Source organism: Medicago sativa, chromosome 7 (genome assembly GCF_051527215.1).
Source record: "Medicago sativa cultivar Bolivia chromosome 7, Bolivia_mono, whole genome shotgun sequence".
Lineage (NCBI taxonomy): Eukaryota > Viridiplantae > Streptophyta > Magnoliopsida > Fabales > Fabaceae > Medicago > Medicago sativa.
The window spans coordinates 60,237,815-60,257,377 of NC_140755.1; the positions used below are offsets into that span (position 1 = coordinate 60,237,815).

The 19,563-nt window shown below is 31.8% G+C and overlaps 1 protein-coding gene and 3 long non-coding RNA genes across 11 annotated transcripts; 2 read left to right on the forward strand and 2 right to left on the reverse strand.

Moving 5' to 3' along the window:
- Positions 1-408: 408 nt before the first annotated feature.
- On the forward strand, positions 409-1,950 carry LOC146907305 (uncharacterized). The gene is made up of 3 exons (XR_015017927.1): positions 409-476; positions 914-1,068; positions 1,813-1,950. It is a non-coding gene; the product is annotated as an uncharacterized LOC146907305 (long non-coding RNA).
- LOC146907306 (uncharacterized) lies at positions 564-7,296 on the reverse strand. Of its 3 annotated transcripts, none has more exons than XR_015017925.1 (7): positions 6,958-7,296; positions 6,492-6,590; positions 5,688-5,765; positions 3,288-4,428; positions 2,662-2,744; positions 2,177-2,257; positions 564-907 (listed from the first exon to the last, which is right to left on the reverse strand). It is a non-coding gene; the product is annotated as an uncharacterized LOC146907306 (long non-coding RNA). The 3 variants fall into 3 exon arrangements; XR_015017926.1 differs by having other exon boundaries at positions 6,492-6,515; positions 6,958-7,258; XR_015017924.1 differs by lacking the exon at positions 6,492-6,590 and having other exon boundaries at positions 6,958-7,258.
- Positions 7,297-7,446: 150 nt separating this feature from the next.
- On the forward strand, positions 7,447-8,936 carry LOC146907307 (uncharacterized). Its single transcript, XR_015017928.1, has 2 exons — positions 7,447-8,185; positions 8,272-8,936. It is a non-coding gene; the product is annotated as an uncharacterized LOC146907307 (long non-coding RNA).
- A 4,795-nt stretch (positions 8,937-13,731) lies between these two features.
- On the reverse strand, positions 13,732-18,112 carry LOC146907308 (cellulose synthase, putative (DUF1644)). 6 transcript variants are annotated; one of them, XM_085724096.1, is made up of 5 exons: positions 18,035-18,112; positions 16,755-16,973; positions 15,141-15,430; positions 14,213-15,029; positions 13,732-14,124 (listed from the first exon to the last, which is right to left on the reverse strand). In XM_085724096.1, the coding sequence occupies exons 3-4, from the start codon at positions 15,409-15,411 to the stop codon at positions 14,233-14,235; spliced, it is 1,068 nt and encodes a 355-aa protein (XP_085580222.1). In that variant the 5' UTR covers positions 15,412-15,430; positions 16,755-16,973; positions 18,035-18,112; the 3' UTR covers positions 13,732-14,124; positions 14,213-14,232. The 6 variants fall into 6 exon arrangements, with proteins under 6 accessions (XP_085580222.1, XP_085580221.1, XP_085580218.1 ...); XM_085724095.1 differs by having other exon boundaries at positions 17,990-18,112; XM_085724092.1 differs by having other exon boundaries at positions 14,213-15,430.
- Between the last annotated feature and the right edge of the window lie 1,451 nt (positions 18,113-19,563).

Sequence of the window (19,563 nt, forward strand, 5' to 3'; positions counted from 1 at the left end):
TTCATGCTTATGTTTCTTCTTAATTTTACCTATTTTGATATAAGTTTTACCTAATATTTTATCATATAAACATCAAAATAAAATGTCCTATGTTTATTTTGTAACAAGTTGGCAATATTAGAGTTAATGTAATATTTTTTTTATCTCGCGATAAACCGCACAAACCGAACCAATCCAAACCGCATTGGTTTGGTTTGGTTTGGTTTGAATGACTTTTTAAAAATCAACCGAACCAAACCAAACCGCATGCTTTTTTATCTCGCAGTTTGGATGACTTTTTTGCTCAAAACCGAACCAAACCGCACCGCGAACACCCCTAGTTTTATAGAAATATTCTACTAGTATTTATTTTATAATAATGACTTTTCTCAATTTTGAATTTAGTAGTTTTTTCTAAATCAAACTTATTGCATCAAAACCCTTATATAAATGGAGCTATTTCAAGGCAACTGTTTCGCTGATGTGGCATTATCTGGGTAATTTAGAGTTAATTTTTTTTATTAAAGTTTTTAATAGGGAGTGGCCCGCTTAATAACTCATTATTGTTGCTAAGAATAGGAAAGTACACCTACTAATACCGGATTTGGCTTATATAGACTATGTGAACTGTATCTTTGATTGCATGTCAGAGGCGCCGCCCTCGTTATTGCCATTGTGGTTTAGCTACAGTTTTGGACTGATAACTGTCATTTTCTGTGAAAAAGTAACGATGTCTACAGGATACACACAAAAAATAATATGAACAATATCCCGACGCTCCACCCTATAATATATATATATATATATATATATATATATATATATATATAGTATTCCATTTCCTTCCCCTTTGTTTTCATTGTTTTGCCAGATCTCTTTTCCTGCATATTCAACATATTTCTTTGGAGTTCTCTTATGTTTTCTTTCCCTGCAGAATATTGTGATGAAATTGGGGGTTATTAGAAAAGCTATTACAAGAGAAAGTGATTGAAGACAAACAACAGATATGAAGGAATACAAGAAATTGATTACTGCTGCCAACCACACTACTTCAACCTCTTAATTCTTTTATTTTTCACATATGCAAAGGTATTCATCAAATTTATGCTATACATCATTTTATGGTTTTCATTTAATCATAAATGAAGCTGGATTATTTTTTTCACTAAATCATACAAAAAGAGTATTAAGATCTAAGACACAAATATAAACAACCAAAATTAAGACACATTCATTAAGTCATAAAGTATGTTAGAATCTAACTCAAATTATTTTAAATATTTGAAGCACACCTAGGATTATTTTTTATTATAACCAAAGAGAAATTGAATTTTTTTTTTTACTTCTTTTTATTATAAAAATAATATTCTTCTGGTCTACTGCAGAAAAAAAAAGTTAAATTTTTTTTTATAACTAATAGGTTTAACTTCTTTTCATCTGTATACAACAAAAAAGACATGAGAAATAAAGACAATGTGAATCTTCACTTCAAGAAACATGACGATTAAGAATGCGGAGATAAGAAAAAAAAAGATGAGTATCAGAAGTCTCGTGATTGTAAATCTTAAAAGTTAAACTCAATTTAAAAAAATTATCATGTAAAGTTGGATTTTTTATCTATATATCACTAAATCATACAAAAGTGATACTTCAACTCAAACTCGAGAAATCAAAACCCTTGTATAAATGGAGCTAAATGAAAAGAACTGTTTTGCTGATGTGAAGATAATGTTTGTTCATCAAAAAAGTTTTGAAGGCTCTAATTGTAATTCAATCCGTAAGTTGATACACTTTTAACACTAAAAAGTAATCTATAGTATTTTTTGTATTCAGCTGGGCTGATTTGTTATATTTAAGGGATGCTTGCATAATAATCAAGAATGACTAAAGATTTACATCACACCAAGAGTCCAAAAAAGGTACATGTAATTTAGAGTTAAAGGCTTCTTTGTTGAATTATCTTATGTAGAGTTAAAAATTAAATTCAGGTTTTGAAGTAAAAAAACATATGGGTTTCAAAACGATTAAGACTTTAGGTTTTTCTGTAAATATGATACTTTGAATTGCCAGAGCTTTTTCAAAGTGTCATATTTGTCATATTACTTTTACCGAAAAACCAAAATTTGTCATGATATTAGTAATCACATTAGGACTTTATGTTTTTCATTTAGAAATTCGGTAGAAAAGGAAAACTTACATGGTTTTCATCATGTCTAACTATTGACTCCTTGCAGAACTCTTGCTTCTAGCAGCTCCCCAAACTCAACCACATCCAATACTGTTAACAAACAAACAAACAAAGAAACAAGGAACAAAACATATTAAATATTAAAACAAAACAAAAATGAAATTAAACAAGCAAGATACAATAAAACAGTAAAAGGAGAAATTAATTAATTATTGAAGAAGTACATATCAAGCTTGATAAAGGATAGCTTATTCTATGACAATTGGCATAAGGGACAAGATTACTTTAATGTCCTAATTATAAATATTATTTAAAATTAGGAACCTTTTATTTTAGTGTTGTCCAGCTGATACAAAAATTGTCATTCCACTATGCTAATAACTTAATAAGCCTTTTGTCCCATCACATCTATTCGAAATGCTTGGGCTATAAATACAAAACCGTGTAAATTGATTAGCGAAGAAACATAATTAAAATGGAGAGAAAAAACGTACATTAGGTGAATCTAGGTGAGGGAAGTGGTTGTCTCTGTCTCTCATCACCCTCATGGTCAATGCACTGGAAATGTGCATATCAACTGCAAAAAACAAGACCAATCAGTTGAACGCATAAGAGACTAGAAAAAAAATATGTATGATGTATCCTAATTTTGAAGAAAAACTCTCAATTCACAAGTTTAAATTTAATTTGATTCTTTTCATGGAAGCATTCCTTTTAAGAGGCTAAACTACCATAAATTAATAGAACTTTTGCTTGAAAGATTCCCAGCAGATATTTCCAAACTGATAGAATTAATCATCATTAATTGCTTTCTAAATGTAAAGTTATTTGTTAATTTAAAAGTCAACAAAGGGAAATTTGTTTATTTGATATTGTTACTAAATTCAGGATGCTAACATTATATACTTGCTTTGTTTGAATGTATGAAATAATTATGATAGTGTTCAAATGTATGATTCAAGATGACTGTATCATGTGAAGATGATTTTTACTGAATCATACAAGTTAACTTTAACTCAAACCCAAGACATCAACGATCTATGATTTTTTTTAAATGATCACTATATCACCAAATCATAATTAAGTAATCAATTCCATAGTGAAGAAGTTCATAAATTACCATTTGAATCAGTTAGAAATAGAGCATCTACTCTGCAAATAGCCATTCGACGAAAAACTTCATAGACCGTTGATGTTTCAGGCACCATCAATGCCTTTGAAAGTCGCAATGATGTCAGGTTCATCTCCCCCCCAATCCAAAACCAAGAAGAAACAAAGTTATCAGTGCACGAAATAAAAATGTTAATAGAAAGTGCAGGAACATAAGACAATATGTTAGAGTGCAGTGTCATAGATTGTTATTTCTCTTTCAACATATGCAAGAATATTCAACCATTTAGACTTATTTACCACCAACAAAAGAAAATACATGATAAACAACACAAATTTACCTCATGTACAGCCAAGTCATAAAGTATGTTTGAATCTAACACAAATTATTTTAAATTTTTGTCATAGAGTATGTTCGAATCTAACACAAATTATTTTAAATTTTTGAAGCACATAGGATTATTTTTTATGCAATATGTCCAAGGTGTAAGTATAATTTAACAAAAAGGTTCTCATGTTATATTAAAGAATGTAGTTTATCTATTATTGAGCAGTGCTTGCTTGTTATATTCAAGTTGTTGATTTATATTCTAAACAGTGCTTGAAGCACCCACACCAGCAAGTTATATCCAAAAATGCAACTTTTCTACACATGCATTTAGAAAGAAAACTAACACATTTTATGAGCAGTGCTTGCATTCCATTCAAGAATCGTTGATTTACAACACACCAAAAGTCCAAGAAAGGTATTTAAAAGTATGTTCCTCATAATAATCAAATGCATCAGGTGTATGTTTAAAAGGTATTTCTTCTGTTATTTCGACTTATATTATTTAATGCAAACAAGTTTAAATTTACTTGTAATTGTTCTTACTTACAAATCAGGATCAAAAGTGGACAATACTTGTGTATTCATCTTAATGGAAAATGCGTACAAAACCACGTAAATTTCCTCAACAGCAAACAAGAAAAAAACTGAAAATGTGTTTGGGTAAGAGTTTATTCTACACACAATACAAACTAACACGGATGAAGGTTATCAGAAAGTTCATACCCACATGGAGGCAGATAGCAAGCTTTCATTTTTGAGTTCCATTTAAGGGTGACTTCTGTTTTCTAAGGAGATTTTATACATTGAGTCATTGACCTCCCTGCATCATAAGCAAGAATACAAGACATCAACAAGACATCATAAGCAAGACATCAACAATTATTCCATATAATAAAAATATAACCTATAATTAACTTGATTATTTTATTCAAGAGATTTATTAGAATAAAGCAAGTTTAATGGTTTTTAATTATTTTTGCAATTCAGTCAAAAATGTTTGCAGGAATACAGTTGAATAGTTTTGGGTGAAAGGAAATTTAAGTAGTTAATGATAGAGATACATTTTCTTTTTTGAAGAAAAAGATGGAGACACATAACACCTATAACAAAAATGTCTCAATGAACATATAATTACTACCATTTTCATTCATTATATAATAAATTATACTATACACAAAATTGCCCACAACAAACCCAGAAAGGAGTAGGACAGGAACCTATTTCTAGAGAACAAAAATGTCTCAATGAACATATAATTACTACCATTTTCATTCATTATATAATAAATTATACTATACACAAAATTGCCCACAACAAACCCAGAAAGGAGTAGGACAGGAACCTATTCTAGAGAACTAAGCAGCCACTAAAAGGTTTGATCTTTTACAGTTTTCTAACAGATTTTTTTTACCAGTGAATTTGAACAAAATTTCATTATAAAACACATCCCTTTCCCCGTTATTATATTAACTTTAACAAAATATCATCTTTAAAACCCTATTGGTTGAAGGAAAAATGTATATAGTTAATCACAAACATTGTTATAGAGTAATCAACATTTAGAAATTAAAGATATAGAAAACTCAATAAGGCATCAGAAGAAGAAAAAAAATCAATTTGGTGAATTAGAATAATATGTTAAATTTGAACGATGTTTCACAAGTCTTGTCAACACTTCAAATAATTATGATAGTGTTCATATATACGATTCAAGATGATTGGGATGGTTGGGACCAAAAACACAGAGAAAAAAAAGTTACCATTTTTAAGTTACCCTGCACTTTAACAAGTTTAGATCCAATCTAAAGAGTGTGCACAAAAGAAACTGTTTAGGAAAGCATTGCCCCCCCCCCCCCCCCCCTATTCGTGAGCAAATATGAAAGACACTTGCGTTTTCATCTTTAATGGTAATATGATTGGAGTGTAAAAGAAAAGTTGAATCTTTGAATTTTTCATGCAATATGTCTAACATGTGAATATAGTTCAACAAAAAATTTGACAGAATTGGTAGGCCTCTTTTTTGCATTATCCTATGCATTGAAAACGAGTAAATATGGTATGTTGGATGAGTATGATTACCTTGATTTTGTAAGTGGTAATCTCCAAAATAAGTAAATTCAGGATGAGATTTTTCTTTCTTTCTCTGTACTACTTGTCCTGAAAAGTAAAACGAATTGAAGTGGGAAAATATAAGACAATAACAAACCATACTCCCTCCGGTCACTATTATAAGCAAATTTTGACTTTTTAGGTTCATTCAATAAATGTTGTATGTGGTCTACAATGTAGACCACATACATCATTTATTGAATGAATCTAAAAAGTCAAAATTTGCTTATAATAGTGACCGGAGGGAGTACATTCAAAGAAGGTTATATCGGATGCTGCAACTGTAAGCCGTACATCTCAAAATTGTTATAAATTTTAATATCATGTAAAGATGAATTTTTATTTCACTGAACCATACAAGTTAAACTTTAACTTAAACCCAAGATATTAGCAAGCAAAGTTGTTTTATTTTCAAATAATTACTACATCATCAAATCATAATTAAATAATACTTATTCAAGAAGATCATAAATGTCTTAATTTGATTTAGACCTCTAATTTGGTTTATCAAGTGGTTCTACTAGAACTGAATAAAACATTTGAAAAAATATCGAAAACAAATTCCTCAAGATATACATATCATAAACAAATATTGGAGAGTTTCAATGCATAGATTTTGAAGAAAAAATAAGATTAATGGTCCGATAAGTTGAGATCCAAAATATAATCTTTGATTTTTTGGTGTTGTTGTTGCATGTGTGAGATCCTTGTGGGTGAGGATAAGTCACACGGTTTGTTACAAAGATTGTGTAAGTAGGTCAAAAGGGAACTTACATGATGAAGGTTGTAGATCTGCCGCTAAACTCCATGGTTTACAAAGATTGTGTAAGTAGGTCAAGAGGGAGAGAGAATAGGTTGTAAAAAAAAGGGAATCTAAAAAATGGTAAAATGAAGATAAATAGCAGAATAAATTGTTAAAAAAAAAAAAACTTAATTAAAAAAAACGAAAATATATTTGTAAAAATACATGGATTTAAAAAATACAAAAAAAAAATGAACATAACTAACACTTCTTCAAAATTATCAAGAAACATAAATCTTTTTATTTACCAAATTCTTTTAGTAGGAACCGGCAAAAAAAATTATAACAGGAACCATCTCTACAAAATTACACTAATCCACAAAAACCATCTGTAACCAAAAAAAAAAATCCACAAAAACCATCTCTAAAATCTAAAACAGAAGGCAGTTGATAAATAAACATTCAAACCATACATTTAAGACGATATAATTACAGTACCGTGTCTATAGAATAACGAATTCAAACACTGACTTCGTTGTTGTGGCTGCATGTAACAGAGCTGCTGCTAACTTCGTGGATGAGCATGAGGGTGACCGGAAACAAAGCTTTTGGTGGCGGAGATCGGACATCAAATTCGTGTCAAAGGCAAAGGACGAGATTGGGGTTTTGGTTTGAACATTGACGATGACTTTTTACAGTGTGGCACGACAAAGGAAGAGGGAGGTGGCTGCCGTTAGGGTTTTCGAGGGGAGAGAGATGAAAGTTTCTCATTGACTTACTGGGATGTGGATAGAAATGATCCGTAGAAAATTTGGGTTTTTTTCTTCTTCCTTTTTTACATTAAAGAATTAAGCTGTTTTTTCCCCCACCCTCTTCTCTTTTCACACCCCTTCGACTTTTGACTAAAATACCCTCAATTGTTTATATAATCCAAACAAAAAAATGGTTTGGATTATAATAGTTTATATAAATTATCAAAAAACATAAATCTTTTTATTTACTCAAATTATAATCATATTACTTAAAATAGGTTAAATTGATTCAGGTATATTCATAATTATTTTGACAAAGAAAAAAACTAGAGAGCCTCTGATACAATCCTCAGATTAAAGGGAACATATGTGAACCCAAAAAAAATGATCGGCTTCAGCCAAACTACAATTTTTGAGGAAACAATTCCTTATATATTACTCAAACACTTAAAATACAAAAATTTATAGGAAAAAAATCCTTCATAAATAAAAGGTATAACATTTTATGGATGAGAAATATAATAAAATAACATAGGACAAATTTGTATATACGGTAAGTATAAAAAAAATACACAGGATAAATATTTGTCATTGATAAATATAGTAAAAAATATGGGATAAATATTTAACAATATATATATATATATATATATATATATATATATATATATATATATATATCAAGACAAGTATTTGTCGCTTATAGAATGAAATAATTATGTGTCAATAATAAGTTTGTACCAAAAAAAGGTATAAAAACGCACGGGACAAGTGTTTATCACCGATAATTCCATCATATTATTTAAAATTGTCTATATTGCTTGAAGTTTAATTTTAAATGTGTAAATTAACGTTAGGTTTGAGGTGAAGGTTAGAATTTAGATGATTGTGAGGAAGGTCTATTTATTTTGTTTGATCATGATGTTCGTTATCTTCTTGGAAAGACATTTGCTCGGCTAATTAAAGATTCCAAGGTTTTTTACTACACTATGGTTATCAGTTTTTTGTTCGGATCCTTTACTCTATTATGAAATGACCTATCGTCGTTTGTATACTTTAGGTAGACAGTTGCGTTGGTTATCCTCCTGAGCTCGAAGCATTGGTTGGTAGGTAAAAAAAATCCTTTTCAGGGTTGAACGAAAGGCTAACTACAACTCTTCCATTGATCCATTTTTTAATGTGATGAGAATATGCAAAGAGGTGGACATTATCAGGGCATTTTTAGATTTTGGAAAGAACTTTACTTCTACTAAGGTAGTTCCTTTTGGTAATTGAAGTTTACTTTATTTTTTTGGTTATTTTAATTTTATTTCATCCATTTCTTAAGCTTCTATGTATGTCATTAAGAATGATGTTTTTAACCTACCTGCTGACTTTGATAATAGTTTTAAATCTCCTGTTGATATACTTGGTAATGAGATTATTTGTTCGGGTGCCTCTATTCATGGAAAAAATTTGAGTAGTTTAAGTGAAAGGACAAGTAATTCTAAAAGAAACTTGTTGGATGTTTTTGAAGATCTTGATTATTCTAATGATGGAATTTCTTCCAAGTTGTTTAGATTGGAAGAAGAAAAAAAAAGAGGTATTGTTGTATTGGTTCTTTTGCTGTGTTGCGGGTATTGAGTTATTGTATTAAGGACAAATGTTGCTTTACTTATTAACTTATTTCCTTTAACAATTCAATATTATCTGTGTGACATTAGAGGTAAGTGCACCTATTTAGTATTTTCGACTCCGGATTTAGCCATTTTTGACTATGTGATCTGCATCTTTTCATCAAGTGGATCAGCGCCGTATTCCATGTATTTCTTATGTATTTTTCATAATTACGACTTTAGAGGGCATCTTTTTCATCTTAATAACTAATATGCATCTTTTTCATCTTTTGTCCAATCATTCAAACTTCAATTCTTCTAAATCTTATTTTCAATCTTCGTATAATTTCATCAAATGATATGCCTTTGTTTTATTAAAATGGACAAAATAGCCAAATGTTGTAGATAATAGCCAATCAAAATGGATAAAAAAAAACCTTCGAGGGTATATAAAACCCACAAATCCTAATCCAAAGTAACCAACCGTATACAATTAAGGTTGTCAATACAGGTTATCCGGCCCGTTTCGGGCTAGCCAAGCGGGTAACATGATTTTTAGGGTCGGGCTGAAAAGCCTTGTTTAAATATGTGCTGGAATAATAGAGCCTGAACTTGGCTCTATATGGGCTTCCGGGCTAATAGGCCAGCCCGCCTAACTTATTGTTATTCTTCAAACAATAAAAAGTTGGTTTATTCATTTCATTAAATTGTATAGAGTAATTTCAATGCAAAAACTATGAGTTTCTTATTTACATAAGATAGATTTTGTTCTTCATACAAGTTAAACCTCATTCTTTGTGCTTAAATTACGTAAGTGAAGTCGAATTTTTTCCGTGCGTTTTTCTTCGGTGCTGCTACTTTGCATTTATTGACCTTTAGAGGCGTTTGAAAAAGAAATGAACGGTACCTTCATCTTGTGGTAACAATTGAGCGTTGGATCCAAACATTGAAAAACAATTGAGAGCCATGAACAAAAAGAAGAAAATAGATATATGTTTGAAATTGATGCTTGAAATCAGAAAAAACATCTTAGTCTATGTTATCTATCATGTAAAGCTTGATTTTTTTCTTCGCCAAATCATACAAAAGTTAAAACTTAAGATCAAACTCAAGATATTATCATGGAGTGTTGGATATTTTTTAAAATAATCAATAAATCACAATATCATAATTAATTCAATGCAAAGGGAAACACGATATGATAGAACTGACCAACTGTGAGATCACTGCCAAAACAGACTCCAACATCTTCATGGTATGATACTTACGGTGGCATTGAACATAATCATAACCAAACATATATTACGACACCGTAGGTAGATTAAAATCGAGAAATCGTACAAACAACTGGGGTATGTAAAACCTAACCCATATAAACAAAAGAAAAAAATAGCCAAAATGGATAAAAAAAAAACAACAACCTTCGAGAGTATACAAAATCCACAAATCATGATCTAAATAAACCAACCACACACAACTAAAGTTGTCAGAACAGGTTATTCGTCCCGTTTCGGGCTAGCCAAGTGGGTAACATGCTTTTTAGCGCTGGGCTAAAAAGCCCTATTTAAATATGTGCTGGAATAATCGAGCCTGAACCCGGCTCTATATGGGTTCTCTGGCTAACAGGCCAGCCCGCCTAACTTATTGTTATTCTTTAAACAATAAAAAGTTGGTTTATTCATTTCATTAAATTGTATAGAGTAATTTCAATGCAAAAACTATGAGTTTCTTATTTACATAGGATACGTTTTGTTCTTCATACATGTTAAACCTCATTCTTTGTGCTTAAATTACGTAAGTGAAGTCGAATTTTTTCCGTGCGTTTTTCTTCAGTGCTGCTACTTTGCATCTATTGACCTTTAGAGGCATTTGAAAAAGAAATGAAGGGTACCTTCATCTTGTGGTAACAATTGAGCGTTGAATCCAAACATTGAAAAACAATTGAAAGCCATGAACAAAAAGAAGAAAATAGACACATGTTTGAAATTGATGCTTGAAATCAGAAAAAACATCTTAGTCTATGTTATCTATCATGTAAAGCTTGATTACTTTTTTGCCAAATCATACAAAAGTTAAAACATAAGATCAAACTCAAGATATTATCATGGAATGTTGGATATTTTTTAAAATAATCACTAAATCACAATATCATAATTAATTCAATGCAAAAGGAAACACAATATGATAGTACTGACCAATTGTGAGATCACTGGCAAAACAGACTCCAACATCTTCATGGTATGATACTTGCGGTGGCATTGAACATAATCATAACCAAACATATGTTAAATATACGTCACCTTAAGTAGATTAAAATCGATAAATAGTACAAACAACTGGGGTATGTAAAACCTAACCCATATAGACAAAAGAAAAAATAGCCAAAATGGATAAAAAAAAAACCTTCGAGAGTGTACAAAATCCACAAATCATAATCCAATGCAACCAACCACACACAACTAGAGCTCTCAAAATGGGGCATGTAAAAATATTTGTTATGAATGTGGATATCTTGAAGACACGGTGTAATCTCATATTAATTGCATCCTATTCATATTTAACATGTGGATATCTTGCATGATGTGTGAAATTAGTGTACCACTTTTAAATAATTGTCATTCACGAATCAATTAATTAAAATATAATTGTGTAATATATTTTGTGGAATGTCATATGAATGTAAAAAATATTGTTTGATGGAAGGACATGCCTTTGTAGATCTTCCGATGACAATTGGGTATTTTTTATATGATATGATATTTTCCTATGTATTTGAGATAGTTATGCCCTTTAGATTGCCAATGTAATCTCTCATAGTTTGCATCATATTCCTACTTAGCATTAGAATGTACTCCCTCCGGTCCTTAATATAAGAGAAGATTCCTTTTTTAGATTCATTGAATAAATGATGTATTTAGTCTACATTGTAGTCCAGATACATTAATTATTCAATGAACCTAAAAAAAGATTCTTCTCTTATATTTAGGACCGGAGGGAGTATTTATCTTCGAGGACGTGCAAAATTAGTGTACCACTTATGCAAAGGATATTATTTGATCAAATGATATGCTTTTGTCCAATCATCCAACTTTTATTTTGGTCAACCAATCACCCAAACTTTAATGCATCTAAATCTTATTTTCATTCTTCATATTATTTGAAGTGATGAATAATTTCGTTAAATTAATAAAAATAAATATTACATAAATATATTTGATTTTGGCAATGTTTCGTATAATTCAATCAAACGTAGTTTTAGCCGTGCATCGCGTGGGTAACGACTAAAACTACGTTCGTATAATTCCACGAATTCTTTGGTTTCTTTTTTTGTCATTTGTTTTTTAGGCAGCTAAGGTTTTTGGTTGGATCGTGTCATTGGTTTTTGTAACACCCCGTTTTCCCGACATAAAAATTTCTTAATAAAAATCAGAGTAATTCAACGTAAACGGAATGTCACATTCTTTTCTTAAAATCGTAAACGGAATAATAAATATTAATCCTTCAAAAATCCAACAACGTAATATTTAAAATCTTCGCAGCGGAATAGTTTCAACATCTTAAATAATATTTGGCACAAGGGCCTCAACAGAAAATCTCATAAAATCTTAGTTCAACAATAATTCTTGAAAACTTCAAAAATAATACGTAAGGAATAGAAAGCAACAACTAAATTCCCATCCCGTTACGTATCAGAGCACCTAAGACACACACTTGTGAGGAGTCCACTCACGACCGCAACTAATTAAAAATATTACTACTCACTCAACTTAGTAAAATATCTAATTATTACCGGACCGAATTCTAATAATCCCAACCAAACATACACACAGACAATTAATCACATATAACACATAACATTTATTCAAATGAATTATATAAAAGACACTAAACTCGATAAAATAAATAATTAATAAAATAGGGCGTTACAGTTTTTTCCTTCCTTTTACTGTTAGCTCGCGCCTGTTTGTATTTGTACCTGCTTGTGCACTTATTCCTTTGTAAGGCTTTTGCCTAATACTGTTGTATTGTACCTTGGTGTCATTTCACACCTTGTAATGTTATGAGTTAGTGCATCTATTCAGTATTTTTAATTTTGGATCTGTCATTTTAGATTATGTGATCCGCATCTGCTCATTAGGTGGATCAACGCTGTGTTCCATGTAATTCTTATGAATTTTTCGTAACTAAGACTTTAGAGGTCGTCTTTTTTAAATCTTGATTTCTATTTGTTATATAATTTCATCACGTGATATGTCTCTGTTTTATTTCTGAAACCTTGATGCATCATAATCTTTTTCTTATTCCTGTATTAATAAATTAAAATATTACATAATTTTTTTTATTTTGGCGTTGGTTCGTGTAATCCAATCAATAGGGACAAAAGCCGTGCAACGCACGGGTAACGATATCCTAGTATACAACAATAGTCAATAAGCATACAATTAGTTCCGTCTAAGCAATCTATTTATGCTTGTTTTCAGTCATTCGTCATACATTTATCAAGCTTTCTCTCAAAAAAAAAAAAAACATTTATCAAGCTATAAAAATATGTATGCACATGTAAACGTACACGTAAGTTCTGCCACCTTTCGTGAAGTGCCATTTATATATGCAAACAATTGCTTGACCACTAAGATAGCAATTAATCACTTAACTATGTTAGTTCATAAAAGCATCTACATTCTGAGATCTGGTTGAGCAATGATATATTCATGTTTTCACTATAAAATATTGTATCAAGTTTTCAAAGTTATTTTTAAAAATTCATTTTATATATAACTAAATTAAATATTCACATGTTCCTAACAACACAGACAAGTTCAGTTACTTTTCAACTTTACCTATTTTTTTTCACCTTTTTTACCCTTTCTTTCAATGGATTTAAAAAATATGTGCACTTAATTAGAACTATACAATGTGCCTCATAAGCATAAAAAAAATATTCAGTTGAAGGCACTAATCAATGATACAATGTGCTTCATAAGGATTACACAATATTTACAAGCTGAAAACAAACAATTTAATAGATGTAAAGACTGAACAATTTAATTTACATACCATGCAACAATCTGCCAAACCACCCAGAAGTTTAGTGTTCCCAAGGCTAATGTTGTTACATATAAAAGCAAACTTAAAGAAAAACATTCATTCTAGAAATTCTTTGTTTCATCGAAACTTTTAGATAAGGATTTGATCATAATTTACTCTGAACTTTGATGTTTCAGCACACTCTAAGGGTCCAAAGTTGATGCATAGGTCTGAAATCATGATTTGCCAGATACAACTTGACCATGTTCAGCATGCTTGCTCAAACAATTCTATTGAAGAAACCAAGTGGGGTTAACTGATGACAAATAAGAAACAGTTCAAAAATTTCAGCCGAAAAAACTCAAGTATGAATTTTACCAGATAAATGATGGCAACAATCATGAATGATCTTCGTTGGACCTCGTCCTGTTCAAACGACGGCGCCTCCTTGGGACATGAGACACATCTTCAACCAGTTCATTAAATATTCGTAGATCTTCTTCGACTTCATTATCTTGAAGACCCAACAAATTCTCACCCCAAAGATAGCGACGACGGTCAGAGGAACGACGATGCCTTGACCATCCATTTGAAGAACGAGCTCTTGGTTCCCTAACAATTTCAATGGTGTTATCCATCATTTGGAACAAGATGGTAGTGGTGGTTAACCAAGGTACATTACCATTGCCATTGCTCCCCTCCCTACCACCACCTGGTAACCTACCAATACCATCTCCATTTTCGAGAACGTAATCCCCAACTACCACAGCTCCTGGTATGGCAGACTGAATAGCACTTACAATATCACCATATTCTCTTTGGCGCTCAAATTGTTGCCATGCTTGTTCTCTAGTTGGATCAACATCAGAGGGACGAGAAGTAGGATGAACTCTCCTAGCATGCCTACGCAATTCCAGATAATCTCCAGCAAATGAGCACGAATCCCTTGAGCAACTTCTCTTCTTATTATTCAGATAATTTCTAGCTTCTTCAACAACCTCCCAGCCTAATACTGTGCCCCTACATAGAGGACAATGCAAACTCGACTTTGAGTCCTCGGATGAATTATCTACATCTAATTCCTCCTCAAGAACAGCCCTGTCCTGCAAGTTCTCAGAATCAGCAGTTTCTAAAATGCCTTCATCATGTTGGTCTAAATGTCTACTTGGATCTTGGGCATCACCCTGTCTCGATCCTTGTGGAATTCCAACAGACAATAGAGTATTAATTTCATTTTGGTAGAGTAATAATTCATCAACATTATGCATGTCAGATTGCACAGTAAAGTTAATATCAAAACTATTACCGGAAGAGTTGTTAGTGTTTATTAAAGAACTTTGTAAATTTGGGTTCTCCGTAGAGTTGTCTCTCAATTTTTTAAATCGGTCCAGACAATTTGAATGCCTATAACTTGTATCACAAATGTAAGATCTGCAGCCCTTATCATGAGAGCTGCAAAGTAGGAGAACAGCATTATGTGGATGGTCCATGCAGATAGGACATGAAACTTCATCCAATTCTCTGTGAAGAGCATGCATATCTGAATCATTACATAATCTTCGCTTAAAACCAGCCATCTTCCTCGCACCGTGTTAACTACTCAACATATTCAACTCATTAGAAAACTATTTTTTTCATAACATGACAACAACATGCACACAAAATTTCCGACATAAAAACAAAAAACATGGTAAACAGTATGCAGAAGAACAATTCTTCTATATATGTCTAAGAAAAAGCAAAGGAAGGCGATAAGATTAATTTCATCAACACTACTATGCAAATTTCTAGTTGTTTTCCTTCCTCGATTTTCCCTGTTTTACTCTAAATATAATTTATATTTTCCCTTCTTCTGCCCTTCCAATTAAAAGGGAATTAAAGGTATGATGAGAAAATTAGACTTCAGACTCGATCGTGGATAATGTTTTCCCTTTCTCCATAAAAAGAGAAGACACCACAAACCATTCTTACCCTACAACATGATTAAACAAAAATATATAGTTCGGTTCCTATCTGTGATTTTGAGATTTGAGTGACATCACGATTCGACACAGAACATATCATCACAAATATAGACCATGGTCCTAGTGATCTCCAATGTACTACATGATAATCCTGATCAAGGGATTTTATGTGTTGAACTCGAATCTGCAAGATCTATTCATTTATAAACTAAAATGAAGTACTGTCCTCTCCTCAGATGCTCATTCTTCCCTCACACAAAAAAAATCACTTCCTTGATTACAAGAACATCAATATAGAGGACGACTAAAAGGACAAAAATCTACTGATTAGCTAAACAAATTGTTGACAACAGAAAATAAAAGACTAACTAAAATATTAGGTTGTCCATTTAGTAATTACATCAATTGAAATTATAAATTAACATAATAAATGCTCTTAAATACTTGCTAACAGACATATATAACATCATCTTAGATTCAAAACCAGTATACAATTACGTTTATGAAAAAAGAAGGCTTTCTAACACATGGTAAAAATCAACTTCCTATTAAAAAGGGTGGTCTGATTCATGAGGCTCCCACTAGGTGGGCTCTAGGGAGGGCAGACACACAGTCACGCCTTGTAAGCGAAGAGGTTGTTTCATGGATTTGAACCTGTGGTCTCCAACTCGCAAGGCAACAACCTCAACGTTGTGCCAAGGCTCACCCTCGTTTTTTTGGTAGTGGCCGGGGTTTGAACCCCGGACCTTGCATATTTTATGCATTGTCCAACCAACTGTGCCAAGGCTCGCCCTCTAACCACAAATATAACATTACAGATATATAAAAGAAAAATGTTTAAAATGATAATATATCATGCAAAAAAGAGAATTTGAGTAATTCAAACCAAGATTCAGTGCTTGCAATGCAAAAGTGAAATAGTAGCAATATGCTGCGTCGTTTGCTAATAAACTTACCAAGACAATAATCTCTAGCTATATTCCCTACCAGAAGATTCTGAATGTTAGTTTGTAACTATAGGATCGTTACTTGACTTCACAAAAGAATCACAGGGAAACCACTCATGCAATGCTCCAAAGTACGTTATAAATAATGAATCAATGTGCACTACAATCTTGGACATGTAATTTTACCGAACACTTTTGTACAATAGAATCACCAACAAGCCACAAAGTCTGCAGTTATACCACCAAAAAGGAAGAAAAAACCATGTCAAATAAAACAAGATTTCAAAAAAATCTATCAATTAAACTTAAAATAGCAGTTAGAGATTTAAACTTAAAATAGCAGTTAGAGGTAAAACAATAGAAAGACAGCAATAAGGACACTTCAACCAATCTGATCCATAAACTTAAAACTGTTTTTTCGACTACAGCCATTGAGAAAATACGAATCAAACTGTCGCTTACAGCAAGAAAATAATAAACACAAGAACTTTGATGTGTTAATGTTACAGAAACAACTCTCAAAAGATGTCTAGTCCATCATCTCAGTTTAGTTGGCATACAACAGGGAAAGACAAATTTATCAGGGTGGATTCGTAAGTTTTGAAAGTCAAGGCAACAAAAATTACGGCAATGATGATAGCCACAAAAATGTAGGGTTATCAAGGTAGGCAGGATTCCTTCCTGTCCAACACCATCACAAAGGATCAATAATTTCCACACATCGAAGATTTCTAGCCTAAATTTTAGGGGAAAAGCCCCGAAAACTTGTTCTGAAAACCCACAGAACAAATTGGGGGTAACTAATTTGTCTAAGCAATACATCAATATATAATAAAACATTTTTTAACCAATTTTTCAATTGTGGAATATTCCAATTACACCCTATCTTATTCATCACCAATTAATCACAAAACTTAGAACCAATCAGAATCAAGAAATGAAAAAGAATCCCAAATCAGATTCAATTTCAAAAATCCAATTAAATCACAGAAACTTCATGCATGGCACCAATCACAAGATCAACATCCAATCACAACCCCAATTCAAAATCAAACCCTAAATTGAACCCTCAAACCAAACCCTATACAAAATCCATCGTCAGAAGAAAAAAATCATAACTTTTCTTGGAAAAATTAGGAAAAAAAGCACCCAATTGAAAAATCAAGATCAAAACCCAATTAAAATCCAGAAAAACAAATTGCATAATAAATAAATTAAAATCAGAACTGAAAGAAGGGATTTACAAAGGGGATGAATTTAATTTTTTTTTTTTCAATATTAAATTTTGCCTTTGTTCTTTCTTCTGGGTTGGTTGGTTGGTTTCTGCGGAAGATCCCAAAGATGTAGAGAAGAAACAATGAAATTCCAAAATGAACGGTTTATAATTTATTTATATATATGGTAGAAAATGGAGAATAAACAGAAAGATAAATAACGCATGTTGGTTTTTATTATTTTATTTTTATTATGGTAAGATGAAAATGCAATGTGAACCTATCAAGTAGGATCATGATTTTCGGGTCCAAACAAAATGGGCTAACTAAATATTGGCTATTATTTCTTAAAAAAAAAAAATTGGCTATTATTTTTTTTTCCATAATATTTTTTGCTTGATAAAAATATAACCTGAACTCTTTTTTAGAGAATTTTGGATTATACAATCTGAAAACCATTGAAACCTAAAAAATGGTTATGTAATTGATATCAAAGATAACAGGTGGAGATGAAACTTTGAAACATCTCATATCTTTTCAGTCCGTAGTGCTTATAACTTGCTAACTTTTCAACCTCCTATTGTCTCTACGATGGTTGTGTCATCTCTTTGGAATAAAGATGTCCCTCTGAAGGTCGTTTTGTTTGCTAGGCGTCTGTTTTGTGATAGGTTGCCAACAAAGGATAACCTTCTTCGTCGTGGGGTGATTCCTAATGATTCCCGGATGTGTGTTGTCGGTTGTGGCTCAGAGGAGACTTCTTCACATTTATTTTTACATTGTAATATTTTTGGATCGGTTTGGCACTATATTTCCAGGTGGACGGGCATGTCGGCGGTAATTCCCTTTTGTGTGGAGGACAACTTCAATCAGTTCACTTTTGTTGGTGGTGTCACTAAGGCACGCCGATCAATTTTATAGGTTCTTTGGTTTGCATCTGCGTGGAAAATTTGGAAAGAAAGAAATAACAGGATTTACAACGGCAAAGAATGCTCAATTATGCAGGTGGTTGATAAAATTAAGTCGCTTACCTTCATGTGGTTGAAGGCGAAATTTCCTTCTCTTCCCTTCAATTATCATAGTTGGTGGCTTAGTCCATTCACCATTTTGGGCATATGTTTTGCTTTCTTTAAGCGCTGCTTTTTTGTTTTCCTTTGTAAATATTGATTTGACTCTGATGTTTTTTCCCTCGCATACCTTGTGCTAGAGAGGACCTTTTGTTGTGGTAATATATATCATTTTAGCCTCTCCAAAAAAAAATTGATATCAAAGGTTCTTGCTGACCAACATACAATCCTCACGTAAACTGCAAAACAATTGCCGAGATTGTATGAATGGAAAACAATCACCATGATATTATAGACCACTCAAAACTAAAAATAAAAAATTGAGAATGGATGAGAAGTGAAAAATGAATGTAAATGTTGAAGGATGCATGCCTATTTATAGCATAAATGTCACAAGATTGTAAATTGATTCAAAGGAAACAAGTTTACCATTTAAAACTCATTTATACCAGCACAAATCGTCCAAACCTTTAGTGTAACGCTACCGTCCACAATCTGAGACAGTTCGGATTTTATAAGCCGAACACTTTTGAAACAAAT

Excerpts from the sequence above, each read along its gene's own strand:
- LOC146907308 (XM_085724092.1), bottom strand. The coding sequence starts at position 15,411 with ATGGCTGGTTTTAAGCGAAGATTATGTAATGATTCAGATATGCATGCT.